Source organism: Schistocerca piceifrons, chromosome 3 (assembly GCF_021461385.2).
Source record: "Schistocerca piceifrons isolate TAMUIC-IGC-003096 chromosome 3, iqSchPice1.1, whole genome shotgun sequence".
Classification (NCBI taxonomy): Eukaryota; Metazoa; Arthropoda; class Insecta; order Orthoptera; family Acrididae; genus Schistocerca; species Schistocerca piceifrons.
The window spans coordinates 852,894,005-852,918,172 of record NC_060140.1 but is presented as its reverse complement, the minus strand read 5'-3'; the positions used below and the strand labels follow the sequence as shown (position 1 = coordinate 852,918,172).

General features: G+C 45.9%; 1 protein-coding gene across 4 annotated transcripts in view; it reads right to left on the bottom strand.

The window, feature by feature from the left end:
• The window catches only part of LOC124788007 (E3 ubiquitin-protein ligase MARCHF5), a 98,563-nt gene that overhangs the window by 23,359 nt on the left and 51,036 nt on the right, over positions 1-24,168 (bottom strand). For all 4 annotated transcript variants that reach the window (XM_047255053.1, XM_047255050.1, XM_047255052.1 and 1 more), the window contains one exon: positions 37-224. In XM_047255053.1, the coding sequence (XP_047111009.1) occupies positions 37-224 (188 nt within the window). The remainder of the gene's footprint in view (positions 1-36; positions 225-24,168) is intronic.

The following is a 24,168-nucleotide window of genomic DNA, read 5'->3' as shown; positions in this document are numbered from 1 at the left end:
TGTTCACAAAAAATTAATAACATTTTGACTACTCACCCTGATGGAAGAATGTATTTAAGAAGAGGCAATTTGTACGAATGTCGTCGCAAAAAATTTAGGACAGCATCCTCCCAGTGAAGAGTTTTTCCAACAATTAATACCATAGGTATCATAGGCAGTCCAAAAAGCAGCACAAAAGGGTCTGCCTTTTCCATTACAGACATACCTTCATCCTGACCTACCACCTGGAAAACAGACAAATACATTCTCATGAAAAATGGATGTAAATGATTCATCCCTAAATATAACTTCCCATTCATTTTACTTGCAGGTTTCACACATATACTAATGGAAAGAGAACTTTCAAAACAAATTCCAACTGTCACTGATACTCCAAACAGCTTCGAACTCTGGTTTAATCTAAATGGATCAAAATTACTGACAACATAGACCCAGCTAACATATTTAAAACAAACAGTCAAATAACTATAAAATTATCCATACAAATCAGGAGCTTTGGGAAGCAGATTCTATAAAATTCTTGGAGATATTTTTTGACAAAAAAATATCATGGTCTTCACACAAATTACATACTTGCCAAATACGTCAAACAGTTGTTTCCACAATGTCAATGTTGTCATCTACAACTGACATGAATACAATAATTTATGCAACTAGGGTACAGAGAATACTGTTATTACGAAATACAATTATTAAAATGGTGAGTAACATTAATCCTAGGGATTCATGCTGATCTTTATTTACGAATCAATATTTTAACCATTCTATGTATTTTTATATGAATGGACTGTTTATCCTTACATTAATAACTAATCTCCACAACATATTCCTTACACAAAAAAGGAAAAAGGAAAAAAAAAAAAAAAAAGATCACGTTTCCACTCTGTGGATCAATAAAATACACATGTACATAAATTCTCAATCTGATTCCCGAAGTTGTACTGGTGGCACCGATAGACTTGTGTCCACATGCATTGACAATTCCAGTTTAGTGCACAGTATTCTGATAGGTGATATAGTTGATCTTTGTTCGATATTGTGAGTCATGTTCTTACACATGCTCACTGATCAGACACAAACCTGGCTGTGTGATGAGATAACATCACAAGTGAGGGCTGTCTGCTCTGCCCCCTCTGAGGTGTGACACAGAAAGCACAGGACATTCAGAGAACAGATCTACATCTACATCTACATCTACATCTACATCGATACTCCGCAAGCCACCCAACGGTGTGTGGCGGAGGGCACTTTACGTGCCACTGTCATTACCTCCCTTTCCTGTTCCAGTCGCGTATGGTTCGCGGGAAGAACGACTGTCTGAAAGCCTCCGTGCGCGCTCTAATCTCTCTAATTTTACATTCGTGATCTCCTCGGGAGGTATAAGTAGGGGGAAGCAATATATTCGATACCTCATCCAGAAATGCACCCTCTCGAAACCTGGCGAGCAAGCTATACCGCGATGCAGAGCGCCTCTCTTGCAGAGTCTGCCACATCTGCCGCCAGCAAGAAAAATAATACTATCAAATCTGTCGCCGCGCACTCGCTATTGGATGGACCCGCTGTCTTCTGTGGTTGCAGACTCAACTTCAGCATCGACATCAATGATACCTTTACCCATGGGAACGGATGGTTAACAGTTGCTATTGTACGTGGTGGTACAGGCGTACCTAATGTATCTGGACTGGAAAGCTTCGTGGATCGTGATATCATAGCCTATCGCACATATCATGTTACAGAAAATGCAAATAAAGACTTCAGCAAATCAACATACATGTCATCCTCACCCTTCTCCTTGTATACACGTAGTAGACGTAAGATATCTGTTAATGAAACTGTATTTATATGGATTAAAGGAAAAGGTACCTGTGAATATGTTAAATTTGTAGGAGATTGTACAATGTATTTCCACAAATAAAGTGATCTGTAGCGTAGCTTAAAAACGGACAAGGGTACATCTAGAATCTGTCGACATAGAGTATGCAACAGCATGTTGCGTCAGTTCTCTGAACGCTTGACCTTTGACCCCGCCGATAAGGCGGCTCAAGGCCATCTTGGCAGCGCGCCAGCTGCAGACTGCAGATACTGCAAGCTGCCAAGTAGGATGTGTGAGAGGATCAACACAGTTTTCTAACAAGTATTGGAGATTGGACAGACAGTGCTGAAGTCACTTCTCAAGTAACTGAGTCCACTGAGGCCGGAAATAGATCGTGAAATAGTCGACAAAGTGAGAGCCTGTGATACCCAGAGGAAGATCATCAATGTGGTTTACTGCCTCAACAAATAATTTTATTCTCAACACAGAGCCCTGCGGTATCCTGTCCTCATGAATAAAAAGGTCCAATACAGGCAGACTTGCATGTACTTTAAAAACCGGGCCTTAAAAATCTCCTAATTAAGTGGGGCTCTCCTCAAAGTGGGGCAGGTGACCTTGGAAGATCCGTGTATGGAGGATTCCCATCCTCCAACATGTGTCATAGGCCTACTGGGTTTTTGATTATGTGTATTTTTACAAGGGTGACCTTCTAATGCTTTCATTGATAACTTCAAAATAGTTTCAGGGTCAAATGCAGTCTACACCCCCTCCCTCCCCCCCCCCCCCCCCCCCCGCCCACACACACACACACACACACACACACACACACACACACACACACACACACACACACAGGTGCACATGTTTGGGCTCAATTCTGATGTCCAAATTTTTATTGAGGCACCACTTTTGGCAACTGGATTCTTAAGGGCTGACACAAAAGCAATAAGACATGCTGGAAGCTGCATTGGCTTAACAGCTTTTATAGCTTCACTATAGAACGTTCTTCTTTTAACTTTCAGCTCCAAAAGTTTTCTTTTGTCAATATAAATGCTGCACTTTCTGTTTCACACCAGGTGAGGTAAATGGAACTTTCTGTACATTTTGGAGGAGACGTACAGGATTCAAGTGATTTGTAGGATGGGCCTCCCCAATTTCCACTTTTAGTTATACTATTACACGCCACAGTGGTATGGTCAAATATTTGGCATTTAAGGCATCACATCTTATTTGGGATGTACTGTTAAACATTAAGGAGGATGTACCCTACAGTAATCTATTTAGGTAGTTCTGGTGTTCTGAAGGTTAAAATAAATGTTGCTTTTTTTCCCCACGACATACATTTCCAGCTCTGTATTACCAATGTTTTTCCATTCTTCTTTTAGTTATTTGGGTACAATCATCATTGTAACTGAGTGGGTTGGTTGGTTGGTTTAAAGATTGAAGGGACCAAACTACAAAGGTCATTGGTCCCTTGTTTCATAAAAACACAGAGCACAGTGAAACTATCCACCAGTCAGGCGAAGCACTAAAAGAAAAATTCTGGGGGAAGAAAAGCCCCATAGTCCATTGTAAGACAACACGGAAAACAGAGCACAGCAACAAAATCAATACAGAGGACAAAGGCAGAAGGAATTAAAACTGCACAGCAGAGGACTGTGGCTGGCTGATCACGAAAATAATAGGATGAGCCAGCCACTCTGCAACACGTTAAAACCTCCAGCCTGAAAGTTTAGGGTGGAGTCGAATCACAACACAAAACTAATTAGAAGAGAGAGCTCAAAAGAAGGTGATGTGTGTGTAAAAAAAAAAAAAATAAATAAATAAATAAAAAATATTTAAATGGACCTATAAAAGCCGCTTGCGCGAATAAAACTTAAAACCCGATCTGCCATAGAGACATTGTCACCTAAAAGAGATGATAAAGCACCCTGGAGATTAAAAGTTCACCTGAGGGCGGTTAAAAGAGGACAGTCCAACAATATATGGGCCACCGTCATATTCGCACCACAGCGACAATGAGGGGGGTCCTCTCGACGCAGCAGATGACCATGCGTCAGCCAAGAGTGACCAATGCGGAGCCTACAGAGAACAACAGAATCCCTGCGAGAGGCCCGCATGGAGGAACCCCAAACGGTCGTGGCCTCCTTTACACGCCGCAGCTTGTTGGGTACAGACAGAGTGCGCCATTCGTCTGCCCACATCCCAAAGACCCGACGGCGTAACACCGATTGGAGATCAGTTGCCGGGAGGCCGATCTCCAACGGCAGTTTGCGGGTGGCTTCTTTAGCTAACTTGTCGGCGTGTTCGTTTCCCGCTATCCCAACGTGTCCGGGGTCCATATGAACACCACTGAACGTCCACGCTGTCCAAGAGCATGAACGGACTCCTGGATGGCAACAACAATGGGATGGCGTGGGTAGCACTGGTCAAGAGCCTGTAGACTACTGAGAGAGTCACTGCAAATGACAAAAGACTCGCCAGTGCTGGTACGAATACGCTCAAGGGCACGAAAAATGGCTGTTAGCTCTGCAGTGTAAACACTGCAGCCGTCCGGCAAGGAGCGCTGGTCTACATAGTCCGCATGAGCGTAAGCGTACCCCACACGGCCATCAACCATCAAGCCATCTGTATAGATAACCTCCGAGTCACGGGATGCGTCGAGGAGAGCAAGAAATTGGCGGCGCAAGACTGCAGGAGGAACTGAATCCTTTTGCCATTGTGAGAGGTCCAGCCGAAGCTGCGGCCGACGAATGCACCAAGGTGGTGTATGGGGGTGGACCTGAAAAGCAGATGGAAGAGGCAAAGACTCGAATTCACTAAGGAGTGACCGAACACGGATCCCAATTGCGTGGCCTGATCGCGGCCGCCGGCGTGGGATATGGACTGCCGCATCGGCGAAAAGGAGACGGTAGTTAGGGTGACGGGGAGAACAACGGACATGGGCAGCATAGTTGGCTAAGAGTTGTTGACGCTGAATGTGGAGCGGAGGGACCCCAGCTTCAGCAAGTAGGCTATTAACAGGACTGGTGCGGAATGCTCCTGTCGCCTGTCGAACCCCACAGTGGTGAACGGGTCCAGCAGTTGCAACGCTGAGGGCGACGCTGAGCCATACGCCACACTCCCATAATCAAGTCGGGATAGCACAAGGGCTTTGTAGAGCTGCAGCAGCATGTTACGATCTGCACCCCAAGTGGTGTTGCTGAGGCAGCGGAGGGCATTCAGATACTGCCAGCACTGACGCTTGAGCTCACGAATATGTGGAAGCCAAGTAAGCCGGGCATCGAACAGCAATCCCAGAAAACGGTAAGTGACAACAACCCTGAGCATAGAATCCTGAAGATAGAGCTCAGGGTGGGGATGGACAGTTCGACGCCGACAAAAGTGCATAACACAAGTCTTCGCAGGAGAAAACTGAAACCCATGGGCTAAGGCCCACGCCTGCGCCTTGCGTATGGCTCCCTGCAACCGACGTTCTGCAACACCAATGGTGGAGGAGCTGAAAAAGATGCAGAAATCGTCAGCATATAACGTGGGTGAGACAGACGACCCTACTGCTGCTGCAAGGCCATTAATGGCCACAAGGAAAAGAGGCACGCTCAATACAGAGCCCTGTGGAAAGCCGTTCTCCTGGATATGAAGTGAACTATGGGATGTGCCAATTAAAACGCGGAATGTCCGAACAGATAAAAAATTCTGAATAAAAATGGGGAGAGAGCCCCGGAGACCCCACCCGTGCAACGTGGCGAGAATATGGTGCCGCCACGTCATGTCATATGCTCTGGAGAGGTCGAAAAAGACGGAGACGAGGTGTTGGCGCCTGGAAAAAGCAGTGCGGATTGCAGACTCAAGGAAGACCAAAGTATCGGCGGTGGAACGGCCAGACGGAAGCCGCTCTGGCACTGAGCCAGAAGACACCGAGACACGAGCAGCCAACACAGCCGTCGACTCACCATGCGTTCCAGTAGCTTGCACAGAGTATTTGTCAAGCTGATGGGCCGATAGCTATCCACAGTAAGCGGGTCCTTACCAGGCTTCAGCACCGGAATGATGGTACTTTCTCGTCACTGCGACGGAAAGACACCATCACCCCATATGCGGTTGAAGATGGCAAGAACACATCGCTGACAGTCCGGGGACAGGTGTTTGAGCATCTGATTGTGGACGCCATCTGGCCCAGAGGCTGTATCGGGGCACTGTGCCAGGGCGCTCTGGAGTTCCCACAAACTAAATGGGGCGTTATACGCCTCAGGGTGGCGAGAAGCGAAAGAAAGCCGTTCGCCTTCCTCCCGGCGTTTGAGCGCGCGAAACGCAGGCGGGTAATTCCCTGACGCAGAGGCCCGAACATAGTGCTGTACGAAATGCTCGGCGATTGCATCGGCATCGGTGGATACCGCCCTGTTGATGGTAAGCCCTGGGACACCTGTAGAGTACTGCAATCCAAAGATGCGCCGAATCTTCATCCAGGTGAAGTACGGGAACCAATGTTGGAAATGTACCTCTCCCAGCACTCCCGTTTCCGCCGTTTGATAAGCCTCCGTACCTGAGCACGGAGACGTTTGAAGAAAATGAGGTTCTCCAAAGACGGGTGCCGCTTATGTCGCTGAAGAGCCCGCCGACATTCTTTAATGGCGTCAGCGACCTCTGAAGACCACCAAGGCACGGACTTTCGCCGGCGGCACCCTAACGAACGAGGAATGGTACGTTCCGCAGCTGAAACAATCGCTGCAGTCAGTGTCTCAACCGCCACATCGATGGTACCATGGGGGAGAGATACAACAGTGGCAGCAGAGGAGAACGTGTCCCAGTTTGCCTTGCTAAATGCCCATATAGGCAAGCGTTCATGGGAGCGACGCTGGGGTAGTGAAAGGAAGATGGGAAAATGGTCACTACCACACAAGTCGTCATGGACTCTCCAGTGGACCGATGGTACAAGCCCTGGGCTGCACAATGACAGATCTATGGACGAGAACGTGCCATGCGCCACACTGAAATGTGTGGCGGCGCCAGTGTTTAAGAGGCAGAGGTCGAGTTGGGAGATGAGATTCTCGACCTCTCTGCCTCGGCCAGAAACCTTCATTCCACCCCACAGGGGATTGTGGGCGTTAAAATCCCCCAGGAGAAGAAAAGGCGTGGGGAGTTGGGCGACAAGTGCAGCCAATTCGGTCAGGGAGACTGTACCACCTGGTGGCAGATAGACACTGCAGATGGTTATGTACTGGGTAGTCCTTACGCGTACAGCCACAGCTTCCAATGATGTTTGAAGGGGCACAGGAGCACTATATACAGAGGTAAGGACATACACGCAGGCTCCACCTGACACATAATTGTAGGTGCTACGGTTGCAGTAATAACCCTTGTATCCACGAAGGACAGGGGTCCGCATTGCCGGGAACCAGGTTTCCTGGAGGGCAATGCAGAAAGCAGGTGTCAGGCTTAGAAGCTGTCGTGGCTCAGGGAGATGGCTAAAATAACCGCCACAATTCCACTGGAGGATCGTACAAAGCGTGTCCTGTAAGGGCATGAAGGTACTGAAAAAGCAAATTACTTCACAGGGTGACATGCTGCCACCGACTGAGTGACGGACGTCGTTACAGCCATGGTTTCTGAGGAGACTGCGAGATCCAGGTCGTCAGGGGATGCAAAGAGCTCGACCTCATCCTCAGAGGCTGAGCTGACAGGAAGCGTTCGTGCGGGAACCACTGGGTCCTTATCCTTCTTGGAGAGCTTCCTCTTCTCTCTCTTGTCTTTGGGAGGAGGGTTGGCATGCTGAGAGGGCTTTCCTGATGCATTATCGGGAACAGATGAAGAGTGGGAAGCCCTTCGACCAGCAGCTGGTGGCTTCTTCAGCCACTGGCTAGTGTCTTGGGAGACACTGGGGAAGTACTTGGAAGGGACTCCCCCAAGGGATCCCTGCCAAACAAGTGAGGCCGGAGGAGGCTGAGCAGCCGGAGAGAGCTGTCGCTTCCCCGGCTGAGGAGCCGGAGAGGGCTGTCGCCGCTCCGGCTGAGAGGTGGGGACTGACGTCCCCGGTTGCTTGGGGCGCACTGCTCCCAAACTGGGTGTTTTGGGAGCAGTGGAAGAGAGAGTGGCCTGTCCCAGCGGTGGGGCAGACGTGACTTGAGTTCTCTGTGGGCCAACAGAGAAGGGAGTCTGTGCAGGAGCTGGTGGTGGCAGTGTGACGGTAGTATAACTCCTCAACATAGGTGTGGGGTTGAGTCGTTCTAGCTTCTTCTTTGCCTCTTGGTAACTTAAACGGTCCAAGGTCTTAATTTCTTGTATCTTCCGCTCTCGTTGATAGACTGCACAGTCTGGTGAGCAGGGAGAATGATGCTCCCCACAGTTAACGCAGGTGGGAGGCGGAGCACATGGAGCATTAGGATGCGGAGGTCGTCCACAATCACGACACGTGGGGCTGGCAGTGCACCTGGAGGACATGTGTCCGAATTTCCAGCACTGGAAGCATCGCATAGGGGGCGGGACATAGGGCTTGACATCGCACTGGTAGATCATGACCTTGACTTTCTCAGGCAAGCAGTCGCCCTCGAAGGCCAGGATGAAAGCACTGGTAGCGACCCTATTATCCTTCGGCCCCCTAAAGACACGACGGACAAAGTGTACACCTCGTCGTGCCAGGTTCTCACGTAGCTCGTCATCAGACTGTAGCAGAAGATCTTTATGAAAAATAATCCCCTGGACCAAATTTAAGGACTTATGGGGAGTGACAGTAACGGGGATGTCACCGAGCTTCTCACAGGCGAGTAATGCCTGGGACTGTGCAGATGAAGCTGCTTGGATCAGAATGGCCCTGCTTCTCATTTTGGAAAGAGACGCCACTTCCCCAAACTTATCTTCGAGATTGTGCACAAAGAAAAGAGGCTTAGTCCCCAAAAACGAATCCCCATCAGTTCTGCTGCATACAAGGTATCGTGGCGAATACGGCTCCTGTCTGTCTGCAGCCCTACGTTCCTCCCATGGTGTGGCTAGGGAAGGGAACGATTTCGGGTTATATGTCACAGCGTTAAATTCCACCTTACCACGCTTAGAGATATTGGCGGTCGGGCGACCACCAGATTGAGATTTCACCCACTTCATTGCGGGGCATCCTCCCCGATGCCACCCACTCCGACCAGGGGCTCTCCCCACAGGCGCCACCCAGCCACAGCAAAGGCCACCTGGCAGGATGGCCGTTGCCGGGAGTCCCGATGCCCCAGAGAGACGGGCATCTACTCCTTGGCTTACGTGGGGAGGTGTCAGCTCAGGCATCGGCAGTACGATCCCTGTGTTGTCAGGGGGCTACAACCTAGAGGGTGCATGACGACCCCACCACAACGGGCTGGCTACCGTGCTGGATTTTGGGTGCCATGGGTAGTCCATAGTGATCGTGGGTGCAGATGGTGACGCACTAAGGGCGCGACGGACACAACCCATCAGGTGTGTATGCCCAAAATGAGGGATGGAGGGTGCAGTGACGACGCCAAGACGATCAAGAGTGCCAAGGCCTTAGGGCACATAGGACTGATGGTGCACCACGTAAGGTGTCCTTCCCCAAAAGGCTCGTACGTCTGTGGAATTTGGAAAAATGGAGGTCAAACCCTAATGGGGACCATCACATTAAAGGCCGAAACGTTTGAGACTCCTTTTAGTCGCCTCTTACGACAGGCAGGAATACCGCGGGCCTATTCTAACCCCCGAACCAGAAGGGGGATACTGAGTGGGTAACTAGACATTTGCTGTAGTCAATGGTGTTATGCATTTCAGTTAGACTAGGGTATTCACTTAATGCCTCACATCCTAGAAACCTATGCACTTTGTGTGATGTAGCTGTTTCTACTAGTTGTGTACCATTACACCCTTATGCAGTCATTTTATTCATTTTAAAGAGCCAACAATTCCCTCCTAATAGAAAGAGGTTATCTTTTTTAAGGTTCTTTCTCTCCCTTAATTACTAAGGAGGTATTATGATAGACTAGTGCCCATTTACTATCTTTTTGGTACTCTTTTTCGGTGGACTGACCATTCGAGCTCTGTTGGTTGGGCACAGGAACACACTGTTGATTGGGCATATTTACCTGATGGTCCCTGCCTCCCATTTGGAGTATTTTTGATGAGTTCACACCATTGGAATCCCATGAGACACTAGGAAAATGTCAACTCCGCTTATCTGAGTAAGGCTCTTACAACTGAAGGATGGGGGAGGGGGGCCGTGGCAGATGCATGGAGACTGCCCAGGTGTGCAGCACATCTTGAGGTGTGTGTGTGTGTGTGTGTGTGTGTGTGTGTGAGAGAGAGAGAGAGAGAGAGAGAGAGAGAGAGAGAGAGAGAGAGAGAGAGATTCCGTCATCACACCTAATGATGGTCACCGGAGTATGCTCAGAGCTTGTGTAGTACAAGAGTACTGGAAATGCTGGTCACAGCCCCAGCTTGGGAATCCCAGGTTTCCAGTCTCTGTAACTGCCCACCACTGGAGAGGCTCCATCCCCTAAGACGTGGAACATACTTCACCAGTACCCTCTGCTGAGGTTTGGCTTTGGTGACCCTGCCTGCAGCTACACCACCTCCAGAATAGCCCTCAGCTTCACTGAGACAGGCAAACCCTCCTGCCCGGAACTGAAAGTGCCTGCAACAACACGGCATCTGCTGGGAGGGTGTGCAATCAGTTTTAAAAATCTCTGTATGTCCATCTTTTCAGAGATGGTTGTGGGACTCAGCTGATCAGCACAGAATGTCACATCTAACACCTTCCAGCCATCTAATTTCCAAACTGTTATTTTATTTGGACACCAGTTTTGGCAATTTACTACGTCATTTGCTAGTGCCCTGACCATGTAGGAAGATTTTAATCTCGGTTCCAGTCAAAATAGGGCCCGGCATTCAAAGACTGGTATCTGTAGATTTCTGCTCGATACAACAATCACTTCAACTGTCATGCGCCAACCAAAGTTGATAGTTGAAGTGATCACTGTATCAAGCAGAAATCTACAAAAAACCAGTCTTTGAATACTGGCCCTTATTTTGATCGGAACCGATGTTGGAAACTTCCTACACATCAGTCAGGGGGCCTGAAGATGGCCTAGTAAAGCGCCGAAACTGGTAGTCAAATAAAATAACAGTTTGGACATTAGACGGCTGAAAGGTGTTTGACCTGACATTCAGTTTTAAAATGGTTTATACGCATCAGAGCTCTGTGGTTCATTGCTGAGTTTATTGATATGTATAGAAAACACAATCTTTTGTGGAAAACTAAGAGCAAGGAACACAGCAAGATTGGAAGAGGAGACCAGTTGTTTGTGGTTCTAAATGTCTATACCAGGTTGCTGGTATACTTTAGGTATGGAACCGAAAATCTCCAGACACACAGAAATAGAGTAGAAGATACCTCACTGCCCACTCATACAGTTTAATTGAATTATGTAGTTCCAAACATGTCTAAAAATGTAAATATATTACCTAATACTTGTCACAATTGATACATCACTAGCATTCATGAAACCAAAAAAACACACAGACACAAAATGATAACAACTAGGCCATTCATCAAGATATTATGCAGAAAAATGGAATCTTCAATCCTCACTGTCCCACATCAATTCACTGGTGAGAGATTCAGAGGGGCACCACAGCCATTCCAGCTGCTTGTCCGGAACATCGAGCCCTGAGCGAACTGTGTGGCCAGAATGGAGCAACATTTTCTGGCACATGTTATCACAGGTGACACCTAGCAGCACACATTCTTGTTGGCCTAAGCATGCCCGCAAATTTATCATTCAGTGCAGCAATTCAACCCTAAAGTGGAGCCCCAAGCCCTCTCGTATGATCACTTAAGACTTGTCTACTAGCATACTTCACCTCTCAAGTGTACACTGCAGCAGCCTACTGTAAGTTTTTGGCTGACTGTCGGTTCCAGTGCAATAATCCTCAATGTAAACAGTAATATGCAACTACTCATCAGAGACATGATTCTTGTACGTTCAACGGATGAAGGGGTCCATAATGACCTCCTCAAACTTGAGGTTCCCTTGTTAAATACTCGCCTCCCCATCATTAGGGCTTCTCACAGTCTCTATCATAATCTGCACCATTACATGATCCTTTTTCACAGGTGTTTACAGCCTGTCTGACTTTCCAGCCCCAACACCGACCACAGCCTGCACAGCATTCTGATCTGCTCATGGCTGGGAAGCCCTCGATCAACGTGCATCGCCCACAACTGCAACTGTTTTACCACTCACCAATAGGCTAAATTTGGGCTCACCTCCGCTACAGGAACTCTCCAAACACCTATGTAGCTACAGCAACGAAACTGAGTGAAAAGGCAGTTCGTGGCTCACATTCAATATCATTCTACAGTCTTCATGGCAAGCAATTTTGTGGTAAACATTCAAGGAGCCACAGATATCCTTGGTTTGGACCTTTCAAAGTTTTGGGCTTGGAATTACAGCATTAATACATCAGGGGCTAGCTCCTACTCAAGCGAGCTTTGCTCCAAGTACAAGTCAGTTTGTTCTCATCCTACCACGGTCGACACTAGTTTTGAGGCTCATCTCACACTCCTTGCACGGCCAATCCCTGTTTCTTCAAAGCACGAAATGTTCCATTCAGTCTCAGGGATAATCTACAAGAGCAGCTACAGCACCTCTAAGAGGAAGACATTCTACTAGGTACAGACACCAGCAGTGAGCTACCCTCATTGTACCATGGAAAAGTCGAACATGAATTTATGGCAATTTCAAGGCCACAGTCAACACATAGTCTGTCGTAGATGCCTATCAGATTTCAGAGATGGATGACACTATGGTGCAGCTTGCAGCAAGCATATTTTCACCGAGATTTATCAGCAAGATGCTTACCTTTAGCTCCCCCTGGATGAGGATTCGCAGAGCATTCTGACCATGAACGCTCTGTTTGGACTATTATGCTATAACAGACTTCCTTTTGGCATTGCCAGTGCTCCGGTTAATTTTCAGTGGTACTTGGACAAGTCGACACAGCACATTCCCAGCACAGTGAACTATCTTCATAACATTCTAGTTACTGGTAAAAACACCCAAGAGCTGGTGCAATCCTCATGCCTGTTTTGCTCCTTCCACAACTCAGTCTCAAGTATCAAAGACAAAAGCCCTTTTTTTGGCTCAGGTGGAATATCTTTCGTCATTTTCTCACTGTTTTGGGAATATGACCCATACCTCAATATAATCAAACCATTCAGCAACTTCCAGTCCCAAATGACACAGGGTATCTACAATCTGTGCTTGACCAACTTAATTATTATTGCACGTTCATCCCACACGTCGTGGTCACAGCAGAACTGCCCTATCAGTTGTTAAACAAAAGTGTGAAGTGGAACTGAACTCCTGCATGTAATAAAGCTTTCCAAGACATCATTTAAGGCTCGCTTCATCTGCCATGCCTTACTGCTTGTGACCCATCAAAATCTTCAATTTTATCAGTTGATGCTTCAGATTACGGCTTGGGTGCGGAGTTATCCAAGGAAGTAGATTGTGTGGAATTTCTTACTGTGTTCACATCTAATACTCCGACACACGCACAACACAACTATGGTCAGATAGCACTAGCTATTGTGTTTGCAACTCATGAAATTCCACAATTATGTGCATGGACGTCATTCCACATCATTGATTGACCATAAAACTCTTATTGCTTTTCAAGGAAGACTCCAATGTTCCAACCAAATTAGCGCATCGCCTCCAGATGTGGGCAATGTTTTCATCTAGCTATTAATACGAGTTCAGATATTGCCCAATAGGTCAACATTCCAATGCTGACACACACCAGGTCACCACAGGGACAGGTCATGCAATTAATTGAAATGGAAGTCTGTTGCCATATGGGCACACAAGCAGAAGAAGACATAGCTACCCTTCCCTTGCCTTGGAGGTCTCATATATCTGGAAAATACTCTGGTGCACAGAGGGTGGCCAACGGATCAGAAATATTTCAGTCATGTGGGAGTCCAACAATTCTGGCACAGGCATCACACATTCTCCACCCTCAGTGCAGTCTTCTTGTTGCAAGAGGAAGCTGGCCGAATCCGCCATCTCACTCCCCTTGCAGCACCACATCCTGCCCTCCTACATCAAGACCACTAAGGAGTTGTGCTCACGAAGAGGCTGGCCTATCAACATCTGTATTGTCAGGGCATCTATATAAACATTGCCAACATGATGGCACCACGCGAGGCCTGTCAAAGCCACTAGGCAGCAACTGCTTGCAGGTACTATCCTTGGCCGTATGTTTCAGCACTCTGGTTGAGACTCCTTTTAGACTTTGATGGCCTCTTCCTTTGTTATTCACGGTTTATTGGGTTCGATGTGGAAACTGGATTCCTGTATGTTTCTTGGACATCTCCAATATCCTCGGCACAGGCTTTGGCGTGAATCTTCTCCATAGAAGGCCTCCTGAAAACCTAGGTTACCAACTACGAGCCTCACTTTACAACTTCTTTGCCCTTCCAACATAACTGCCCTATTGCACATGGTGCCTTTTCATCCTGCACCCAATGGATTATCAGAAAGTTTTGTTCACACGTACAAGTCAGAATTGGCAAATATGCACAACCATCGTAATTTAGATGAAGCCGTCACTCAGTTTTTGTCATCCTATCACACTCAATCCTTCAGGTCAGTGCCAGCCATGCTGAAGAGCTCCACTGACAGAAGCACTGGAATTCTCCATCCTACGAAAACTCAGTCTCTACATCTGTTGGGTCTTGAGGCTACTCTTATTCCATCCAAAACAATGTCTGGAAGTTGGTTTTCTCAAAAAGAGTTGCTGCCACTGGGCCCCAATAGTGGTCACCTATTTATTGGGACAACCCATGGTGGAAGTGAGGCTACATGACAGCTCCATTACACAAGTGCGTCAACCAGGTGCACCCAGGGTTAACAGCGACACCACCTAGCAGTGGTGTGTCATGATCTTTTGTTCCACAGTCAGACGTGCCCATGGACATCAACCTCAGCCAACCTGAGTCACCAGTTCCATCAGCGCCTGAAAGGAGGTGCCAGGCTCCTCAGAGATCTAGGGTGGGAGGGATGCTGTGTACAGACTGTATACCCTACAGACTGACAACATCAAAACAACAATATACTAGCAGCCTATCTTCCACCAAGGGGTTATATCAGCAGATGACAGAGCTTAAATCACACATGCTGCCCAGGCCGACAGAGTGAGCACCGGCAGAAGTCGCTGTCCCTGTGGGCCTGTTTGCCTCTGCAGGTCACGTGATCACAAACAATTCCTCTAGGATCTCTACATGGCCTGGATATTTAGGGTGGCGCAAAACCATTCTGAAGTATCTTCTGTCCCATTCTGGGCCAGGCACTGACTGCACCTATATTTCTTTGACCGGAGCCTTGACCAAAATCTTAGCTATATCTGCCATGCTGCACCAGCCACCACCAACAGAGAGCCTTCACCATCACCAGGACTCAGTCTCTGCATCAGAGATGACCAGGATCTTTGTATCAGCTGTTGACCTTTACTATGTTATTTTGTTCTACTTCTGAGTGAATATCATTACTGCCTTCAGCCTAAGTCCGCACTTGTGTAAATTCAGCACTAATCACTAACTTTCACAAACTATTGTAGTGATTAACTTTTTTCCAACAGGAGCATTTTGGCTCATGCGCATTCCAATAAAACTGTTTTACATTGTCAATCTGGGATGTGTTCTCAATGCCCCTCATCCAGTGAAAGACTTAGTAGATCACTCGTCTCAGATCAGCCAGCAGGGCACACACTGCAAGAATATGAGTGACAGTGAGATGACAACAATAGCTGCATTGAGGGTTATACTCCTGATGCAAAGGAACTCTTGGGTAAGTCTGGTTTCACCAATATGCGGCCAGCACAGTAAGGTGGCATCTTTCTGAGAGCCCTGGTGAGAAGTATGACACATCTTGGCAGTCCTCTTGATTGCTCTCACCTTGTTGAAGGTGGTGGTGGCCTGACATTCAATATCTCACGTTTTTTAAGTTTGATGCCACAGCTGCAATCTGCAATTCAGCACTCAGTACTCTGAGTTAAGTTTGTCTCCTGTGGTTGCTTCTTTACCTAATTTGTCAGTGAGTTCATTTCTTGGAATAGCCACATGGCTCAGTGCCCTGATGAATGATGTTACTGTCGTTCTGGGGCTGTGGAGGTCAACTGATAGGTTTTGGATGTCAGCGATCGAAAGGTTTTACAGATACCACTGAAATATGTCCTATAAGGAGCTCAAGGAGTTGCTACAAACCAGGAAGCCCTTCGTGGCTGGAGTTTTAACATACTGTAGTGCCTGTGATATGGTGACCAACTCTGCAATGTATACACTGCATGTCCCTTTGAATGTGCAAAAGGAAAATCGACCTTGTCATTGACTTTCGATCCATCTGTGTATGTGCATGTCGAATCTGGGTAGTCATGAAGAACAGAACGGAACATGCGCCTGAGGATGGTACATTCAGTGTTTTTCTTAGGGCCACAAAAGAGATTCATCTGAATGACAGGTCTGGGTATAAGCTACAGGCAAGAACAGAGGGGGGAAAGCAGGGTGAAGGCAATTTCTCAAGACGGGACACTCAGAGAAGACGAGGGGGCAGATAGAGATCCTTGCATAGAATGTCCAATATTATCTCACAAGCTGATCTACTCACTTTTGAGCGATTCATAAACAGTCTGAACTGCTGATAATGAAACAGTGACGAGTACCTTGAGTGGGTAGGAATTTGACAATGTGACCACACAGCTCGCCAAGAGTTGTTGGCATCTGACCCTCAGTGGTGGGACACCAGCTTCCACCAGGAGGTTGTCTACAGAGAACATACAGAAAGCTCCAGTTGCCGATCACATCTGTACTCGGGTCAGAATAAAATCAATGCTTTATAAAAATGAAGAAGAACTGTGCAGTCTGTGCCACAGGAGGTGCTGCTGAGAAATCAGAATATTAGGCTTCTCCATGCCAATATGCTTTGAGGTGGCATAATGTGGTAGCCACATTAATTTACTGTCAACTAAAAGGCTTAAAAATTTGAAATTTTCAACAACTTCAATTACTGGTCACTAAAGTAAAGTTCTGGGCACAGGAAGACAGTCCTAAGTTGACAAAAATTCACAACGCAAGTTTTTGCAGGAGAAAACTGATGGCCAGAATTCAGGGTCCAATAATGTACACTCTGTATTGCCCGTGAGATAAATACTTTATGGTGCGCAATCATTGAGAGCTGCAATACAGACAAAGGTCATCCACAAACAGTGATTGTGAGGCTATGGATCCCACTGCAATTGTAATACCATTGACTGCAACGTCAAAGAGTTAGGCTCAGAACCAACCCCTGAAGGACTCCATCTTCCTGTGAACAATGGCTGCTGAGAGTCAAACCTCTCCAGACCTGAAATCTGGAGGAGAACAGAAAGTTCTGGATAAAAATGAGTAAATTGTTTCTCGCATGAGGCTATTAGTTGTACATGCTGATAGCTTTTAATTACTAGATAGTCTACAGTTAGTCATGGTTTTTGATTATGTATTTTTCCCTTGCTTGTGTTAACACATAAAATGGCAACAGAAACACTGTGCCTGGATAACAAATCATACAAAATGTATGTGTAACAACAAAACAAAAGAAATAGGCATGTTAACATGATAAACATGGGAAACAAGGGAAAAATGCTGACATCAAAAACCATGACAAGCTGTTTATTGTAGTAGTAGAGGGGTTTTTTGGGCGCACGACAGCAAGGTCTTCAGCGCCCTTTCAGTAACATAGTGAGACGGGTGTCAAGAAAAAAACTCAGAACAGCAATATAAAACGGAACATAAAACACAGGGAACAATCGTTGAAAAACATGTGCTCACCCACACCGAAGCGTGGGATGAAACAGGACGTCAGCAGTAAAACATGGACAACACAGGAAGAAGGTGGTAGAGGGAGCTAAGTGGTTGGCTGACCACAAGGAAAAAAGGGAGGAGTCAGCCACTCTGCAATACACTAAAACCTCCAGCCTAAAAGTTTAGGCCAGAGTCCAGACACATCACAAAACTTAAAAACCCTAAAACGTCTCATCGTTAGCTAAAACACAAGGCAGATCCCCATCAACTTGTGCTTCTGCCCTTGCATCACGGTATAAAATGCAGTCTGTTAAAATGTACCGGACAGAGATGGGCACACCACAAGCATCACAAAATGGAGGATCCTCCCGCCGTAATAAAAAGCTATGTGTGAGAGGACAGTGCCTGGTCCGAAGACGTGTGAGGGCCACCTCTTCCCGCCTGAGCAACCGGCAGGAGGAACGCCCCAGCTGAGTGGTTGTCTTTACCAACCGCAGATTATTGGCCGTCACTGCCAGCCATTTGTCCTCCCACACCTCCATGCACTTCCTGTGGAGTGCAGAGATGACAGACTGTAAGGGGATAGGACACTGGACCACATCCTGCTCTCTGCAGGCCTCCTTGGCAGCCCTACCGGCCTGTTCAGCCCCATATTCCGACATGACCAGGCACCCAGCAGAAGGAGACCTCTTTACCCCGCTGTTGGAGCAAGTACAGTTGGTCATATATCAGCTGGACCATCTCCTCAGTCGGGTACAGGTTCTGCAGTGATTGTAAGGCACTAAGAGAATCGGAGCAGAGAAGAAATCGATCGCCCCGAACATGATTCATCTGCTCCAGTGCCTTCAAGATCGTGTGGAGCTCTGCTGCGAAAACGGTATATTCAGCAGGGAGGCGAATCCGGGTAACATGATCAGGGAACACCACAGAACAGCCAAGGAAATTCTCCTGTTTGGAGCCATCAGTATAAACGATGGTGAAACCGTGATGCACATCTAAAATGTTAAAAAACAGAGATTGGAATCTAAAATCTGGTGTGCTACCTTTCTTAAAATTAGTCAAATCTAAAATAAGTTTGGGTCTCCGGAGGAGCCAAGGTGGAAATCTGCTCCAACCGTGACATAAAACACGAAGACCAGCCATAGACATGGCAGCGAGGCAATCCTGTGCGTGAATCCTATAGGGCTGCATCGCATGTTGCCGGTTATGAAATAACCGTGCCAGAGGAGGCTGAGCAACGGTATGGTATGCAGGTGTGTATGGTGTGGAAAAAGTTTTATATGCCTGGAGTACTGTAAGTAGCCGTCGCCGCATATGAAGTGGCGGTTCACCAGCCTCTGCACAGAGGCTTGGTATGGGGCTAGTTCGAAATGCCCCAGTGGCCAACCGAAGCCCTTCATGGTGCACAACGTCCAACATCTTTAAGTAAGAAGGCCTCCCAGACCCATACACCGTGCACCCATAATCGAGCCGAGATCGCACAAACGCCCTGTAAAACTGGAGCAGACAAGTCCTGTCAGCTCCCCATGTACTGTGGCTATGACATTTTAAAATACTTAAAGCCTGAAGCGACCGCCGTTTCAGGTCTCTAAGATGAGGTAACCATGCAAGCTTTGAGTCAAAAATGAGGGCCCAGAAATCTCACCGTATCTTTCAAAGTAAGAATAGTGTCCCTCATCCTCAACTCAGGAAAGGTTAAAATCGAACGAGAACGGTGAAAAAGAACACATACAGACTTCTCAGAGGAAAACTTAAAACCACTCTTCTGCGCCCAGTCATCCAAACGTCTAATAGTAAGTTGCAACTGACGCATTGTCGTTGCAAGGCTGGAAGAAGAGCAAAACAAAGGGAAATCATCCACAAAAAAGGAACACTGGACAGGACTTTTCGCTATGGACATAATGCTATTAATAGCGATGGCAAAGAGAGTCACACTTAAAACACTACCCTGAGGGACACCGTTCTCCTGCTCAAAGCGATCAGACAGGACGTCACCAATTCGGTATCTAAAATATCATGGCGAGAGGAAAGACTGAATAAAAAGAGGAAGACAACCACAAAAACCCCATTCGTGAAGCTGCTCCAGGATGAGACGCCTCCAAGTGTTATCGTAGGCCTCCTAGATGTCGAAAAATACACCTAGAAGGTGATGATGGCGTAGGAAAGCTTGTTGTATAGCCGCCTCGAGGAGGGCAAGGATATCGAAGGTGGAATGAAACCTCCTGAACCCACACTGAAAGCGACTAAGGAGTTGCTGGGATTCTAACATCCAGACAAGGTGGCAGTTGACCATCAGCTCCATGGTCTTCCCCATGCAAGTAGTGAGGGCAACACTACGGTAGCTACTCGGGCTCGTGAGGTCTTTCCCAGGTTTAAAAAAAAAAAAGGAATTAAAACTGCCTCGTGCCACACGCCAGGAAGGTGACCCAATGCCCAAATGGCATTAAAAAGTGCAAGGAGGATTTCTTTGTTGCGAATTGTGAGGTGTCATAGCATACCGTAATGGATCCTGCATCTCATCAGCGCGTGGCACACCTTGAAATTGAGGGGTTGTTTATAGAGGTTTATTCCATCCTCGCGATCCGGGCGGTCAAGCCAAGATCCCCATTCCCTGAGACACACAACATTCCACCGCCGCACCACACGGTGGTCGCTGAGCTTACGGTGACAGGGGACTGGCGACGCTTACCAGTCCCCAGCTCAGGAACCCCAGGGTCGCCAGGCCCGGCACCTGAATGCCGAGCCCCTGGGGGCCTGTTTATTGAAGACCATATTTTAAGCTAGCAGCATACACAACTAATAGCTTCTTGTGAGATGATGCAACATGCACTGAAGATCATAGGCGTAAGGTCCAAAGAATTGTCATTACATGGATGGACACCTGTTGGCGTCAGGCAGCCAATGGCCAGTGGCAGTTGTCTGTTTTACTGAATGGGAATTCTCAAGCAAAAAATTACTCTGATCAGTTTTCTATTAATGGCAATTAAGGAAGTAAATTATCTTTCAGTTCCATCAGATTGGTGATTTCAGGAAACGAAAAGAACTTTACAAAATTTATGTTTATCTGCATAATTTGTGTGACTACGGGTTGTCTGTTGGATTGGTGCTTGCAAAATATTTTGATGATCTCATGTTCGATTTCACCCGAGTCACAAATTTTAACATACACCATCCTTCACCTCTGTGAATACCACACAAAAATGCTGGGATCGATTATCATTTTGAATCACATTTTAGCATGGTGATTCCCGCTACCAGCCGGTGTGAAATTGGTTTAGTTCAGACTGACAGACAAATGTAGCAGCAAATGAAAACTCCGAATGTTAATTCCAGATTTTTTTTTTCACTATCGAAAAATAATAAATTGAAAAGTAATTATCCATTTGTGAACACAAAATTTGTTTGGTGCTACACACTTTGCTTACTAACTAGATTTTTCCAAGGCTATGGACCAAGACCATGGATGACCACAGTAATATTAGTTCACAATATTTGTGATTCTTCAGCATTATTAATATTATACATGTCTTTCTTTTTAGAGGCAGAACATAGTGACCAGTACATAGAAATGCAATATAAATGTGATAAAGGGAGGACACAAACCCCCAAAGTTTGTGTTTGTTGACCAATGTTAACAAATAAGTTTATCTCTTTCTTAGAACTTGGAGTTGTCATTTCCAGTAACTGTATGTGTTAAGTATTAGGTCTAAGCATGCTATCATGTTTTTATAATTAATTATTTTAATAAAATGCCAATTTTGGATCAATTACCTGCAGCAATAAATTTTCACTATCAATCATCAAGATTTTTTTAGTTGTGGTATTAACGTATGAGAACTATAAACAAGAAGCACGCCTAAGTTGGCAACATCATTTCAGAAATTATTAGACTCATTTCTCTATTACCTGCACTCCTAGACATGTTAATAACAAAACTAATAATCACTGTACCTTGGAACCTGAAAGTTTATTTGTTGTTGGGGTCCTTTACAACTATTGTTTACACATCGAATTATGACACATGGCAGATTATTGTATCAGTAAAGGAAACTGTCAGCCATGACAACACAGCTAACTTTTTCTGTCTTTAATATTTTAGTTATTATGAGTACCATGTGTGTTTCAACTAGTGGAGATGACAATTACAATGAAATCTTCTTTTGAGAACCAGCGAGCATCACACCAAATAGTTGTGTGCCTTCCTAGCGAGTGACAGAGCTGGTGGGTGGAAACTTGTCAGCAATCTGGTCCAAAAATGTTTGGATCAGTGGTCTCTAGTGCACTGTAACGGAGTGTGAAGCACAATCCCTCAGACTGTCCTGCCAATGCAGAATTACTACTACTTTTCCAGATGGTCTGCAGTTTTTGTTTCACTTAAATGTCTGACAATCAACAAGAACAGGAAAATTTTATATGGATCTTAGTGCAGCTTCAAGGACTACATTAACTTATAAAATGTTTCACATACAGACATAAAATAATCATAATATTGATAAATAAGTATGTTCATGGGTTTTGTTTCATCCTCCTTTGAAGTTATGATATTCGGCTCCTTAGTGACTGCCAAATGTCGATCGGAAATGTGTAATATATTCAAACTATGGCATCTGCATCTCCAGTCTTTCTGGCATCTTCGTTACTGATACTACGATGTCTGGGGTGTAAAAAATGAATGTGTGAGATGTGAAGCGCTAAAAATAGCGCAAGGAAGAATGAAGCTGTGGATCAGTTATTAATTTTGTTTATGAACTCTGCATTATACGAGGGTCACTCCAAAAGAAACACACACTATTTTTTTTTTTTAAATCCATCTTTTATTCTACATGTTTGAAAGTTTTACAGTGTGTAGATGCATCCTTTAGGAACAATATTTTCAATTTTCATTTCTCCACATAATTTCCATCCCTGTCAACTGCCTTACACCATCTTGGAACCAGCACCTGTATACCCGCACAGTAAAATTCTGGACCAACCTGTTGGAGCCACTGTTTGGCAGCATGCACAAGGGAGTCATCATCTTCAAACTTTGTTCCATGAAGAGAATCTTTCAGTTTCCCAAAGAGATGATAGTCACATGGAGTCAGGTCAGGACTGTAAGGCGGGTGTTTCAGTGTTGTTCATCCGAGGTTTTTGATTGCTTCCATGGTTTTTTGACTGACATGTGGCCGTGCATTGTGGTGCAACAGCAAAACATCCTGCTTTTGTCGATGTGGTTGAACACGACTCAGTCGAGCTTGAAGTTTCTTCAGTGTCGTCACATATACATCAGAATTTATGGTGGTTCCACTTGGCATGAATTTCACAAGCAAGAGTCCTTCGGAATCGAAAAACACAATAGCCATAACTTTTCCAGCAGAAGGTGTGGTTTTGAATTTTCTTTTCCTTGGGTGAATTTGTATGATGCCACTCCATTGATTGCCTCTTTGTCTCTGGTGAAAAATGATGGAGCCATGTTTCATCACCTGTCACAACTCTTCCAAGATATTCATGTCCATTCTCGTACTGTTCCAAAAGTTCGCTACATACCGTTTTTCTTCTTTCTTTGTGAGCCCCTGTCAACATCTTGGGGAACCCACCTGGCACAAACCTTTTTTAATGCCAACACTTTCAGTATTCTGCAAACACTTCCTTCCCCTATCCCAACGTAGCATGACAATTTGTTCACTGTGATGCGTCTGTCAGCAGTCACCATTTCGTTAACTCTCTGCACATTGTCTGGAGTGTGCGCAGTATGAGGCCTGCCGTTGCGAGGACAATCCTCAATTTTGCTGTGCCCGCTTTCATCACGTAACCTGCTTGCTCACCGACTAACTGTACTGCGATCGACAGCAGCATCTCCATACACCTTTTTCAACCTCTTGTGGATGTTTCCCACTGTCTCATTTTCACAGCACAGGAATTCTATGACAGCATGTTGCTTCTGACGAACGTCAAGAGTAGCAGACATCTTGAAGGCATGCTGTGACGGTGCCACTCACGGGAACAGGTTGAACTAAGTTTGAAAACAAGCGGGAAGGATGTATCTACACACTGTAAAACTTTCACACATGCAGAATGAAAACTGCATTTTTACAAAAATAGTGTGCATTTCTTTTGGAGTGACCCTCGTATCATACAAAAATACATGCATCATGAAAAATGTGTTATTACTGACTGTGATGTTTGTTCATAACTATTTCCTCCTTTGTCTTGCGGTAGAAGAAAATGGACCTTCCTGTTAAACCATTTTTGCTTGCAGTTTGTCTTCTGTTTACTCCTAACTCAGTCCAGATGACATCTCACTTTTTCGTTCCCTGCAAGGAGCAGTAGGACCCATGTGACAACAGGTATGTTAGTACTATTGTGTATTCTTGCACATTATACTGTGTAACAGACAAGCTCTGCAGTTCAGCATAACAAGAAAGTGAGGGGTCTCACGAATTGTAACACCAGCTGTATGATCATAATAAAAACAAAATTACATTGCCATCAACGGTTTCTGCCAACAAAATGAACAGGAATATATCAATGGTCAATTCCCCTAACT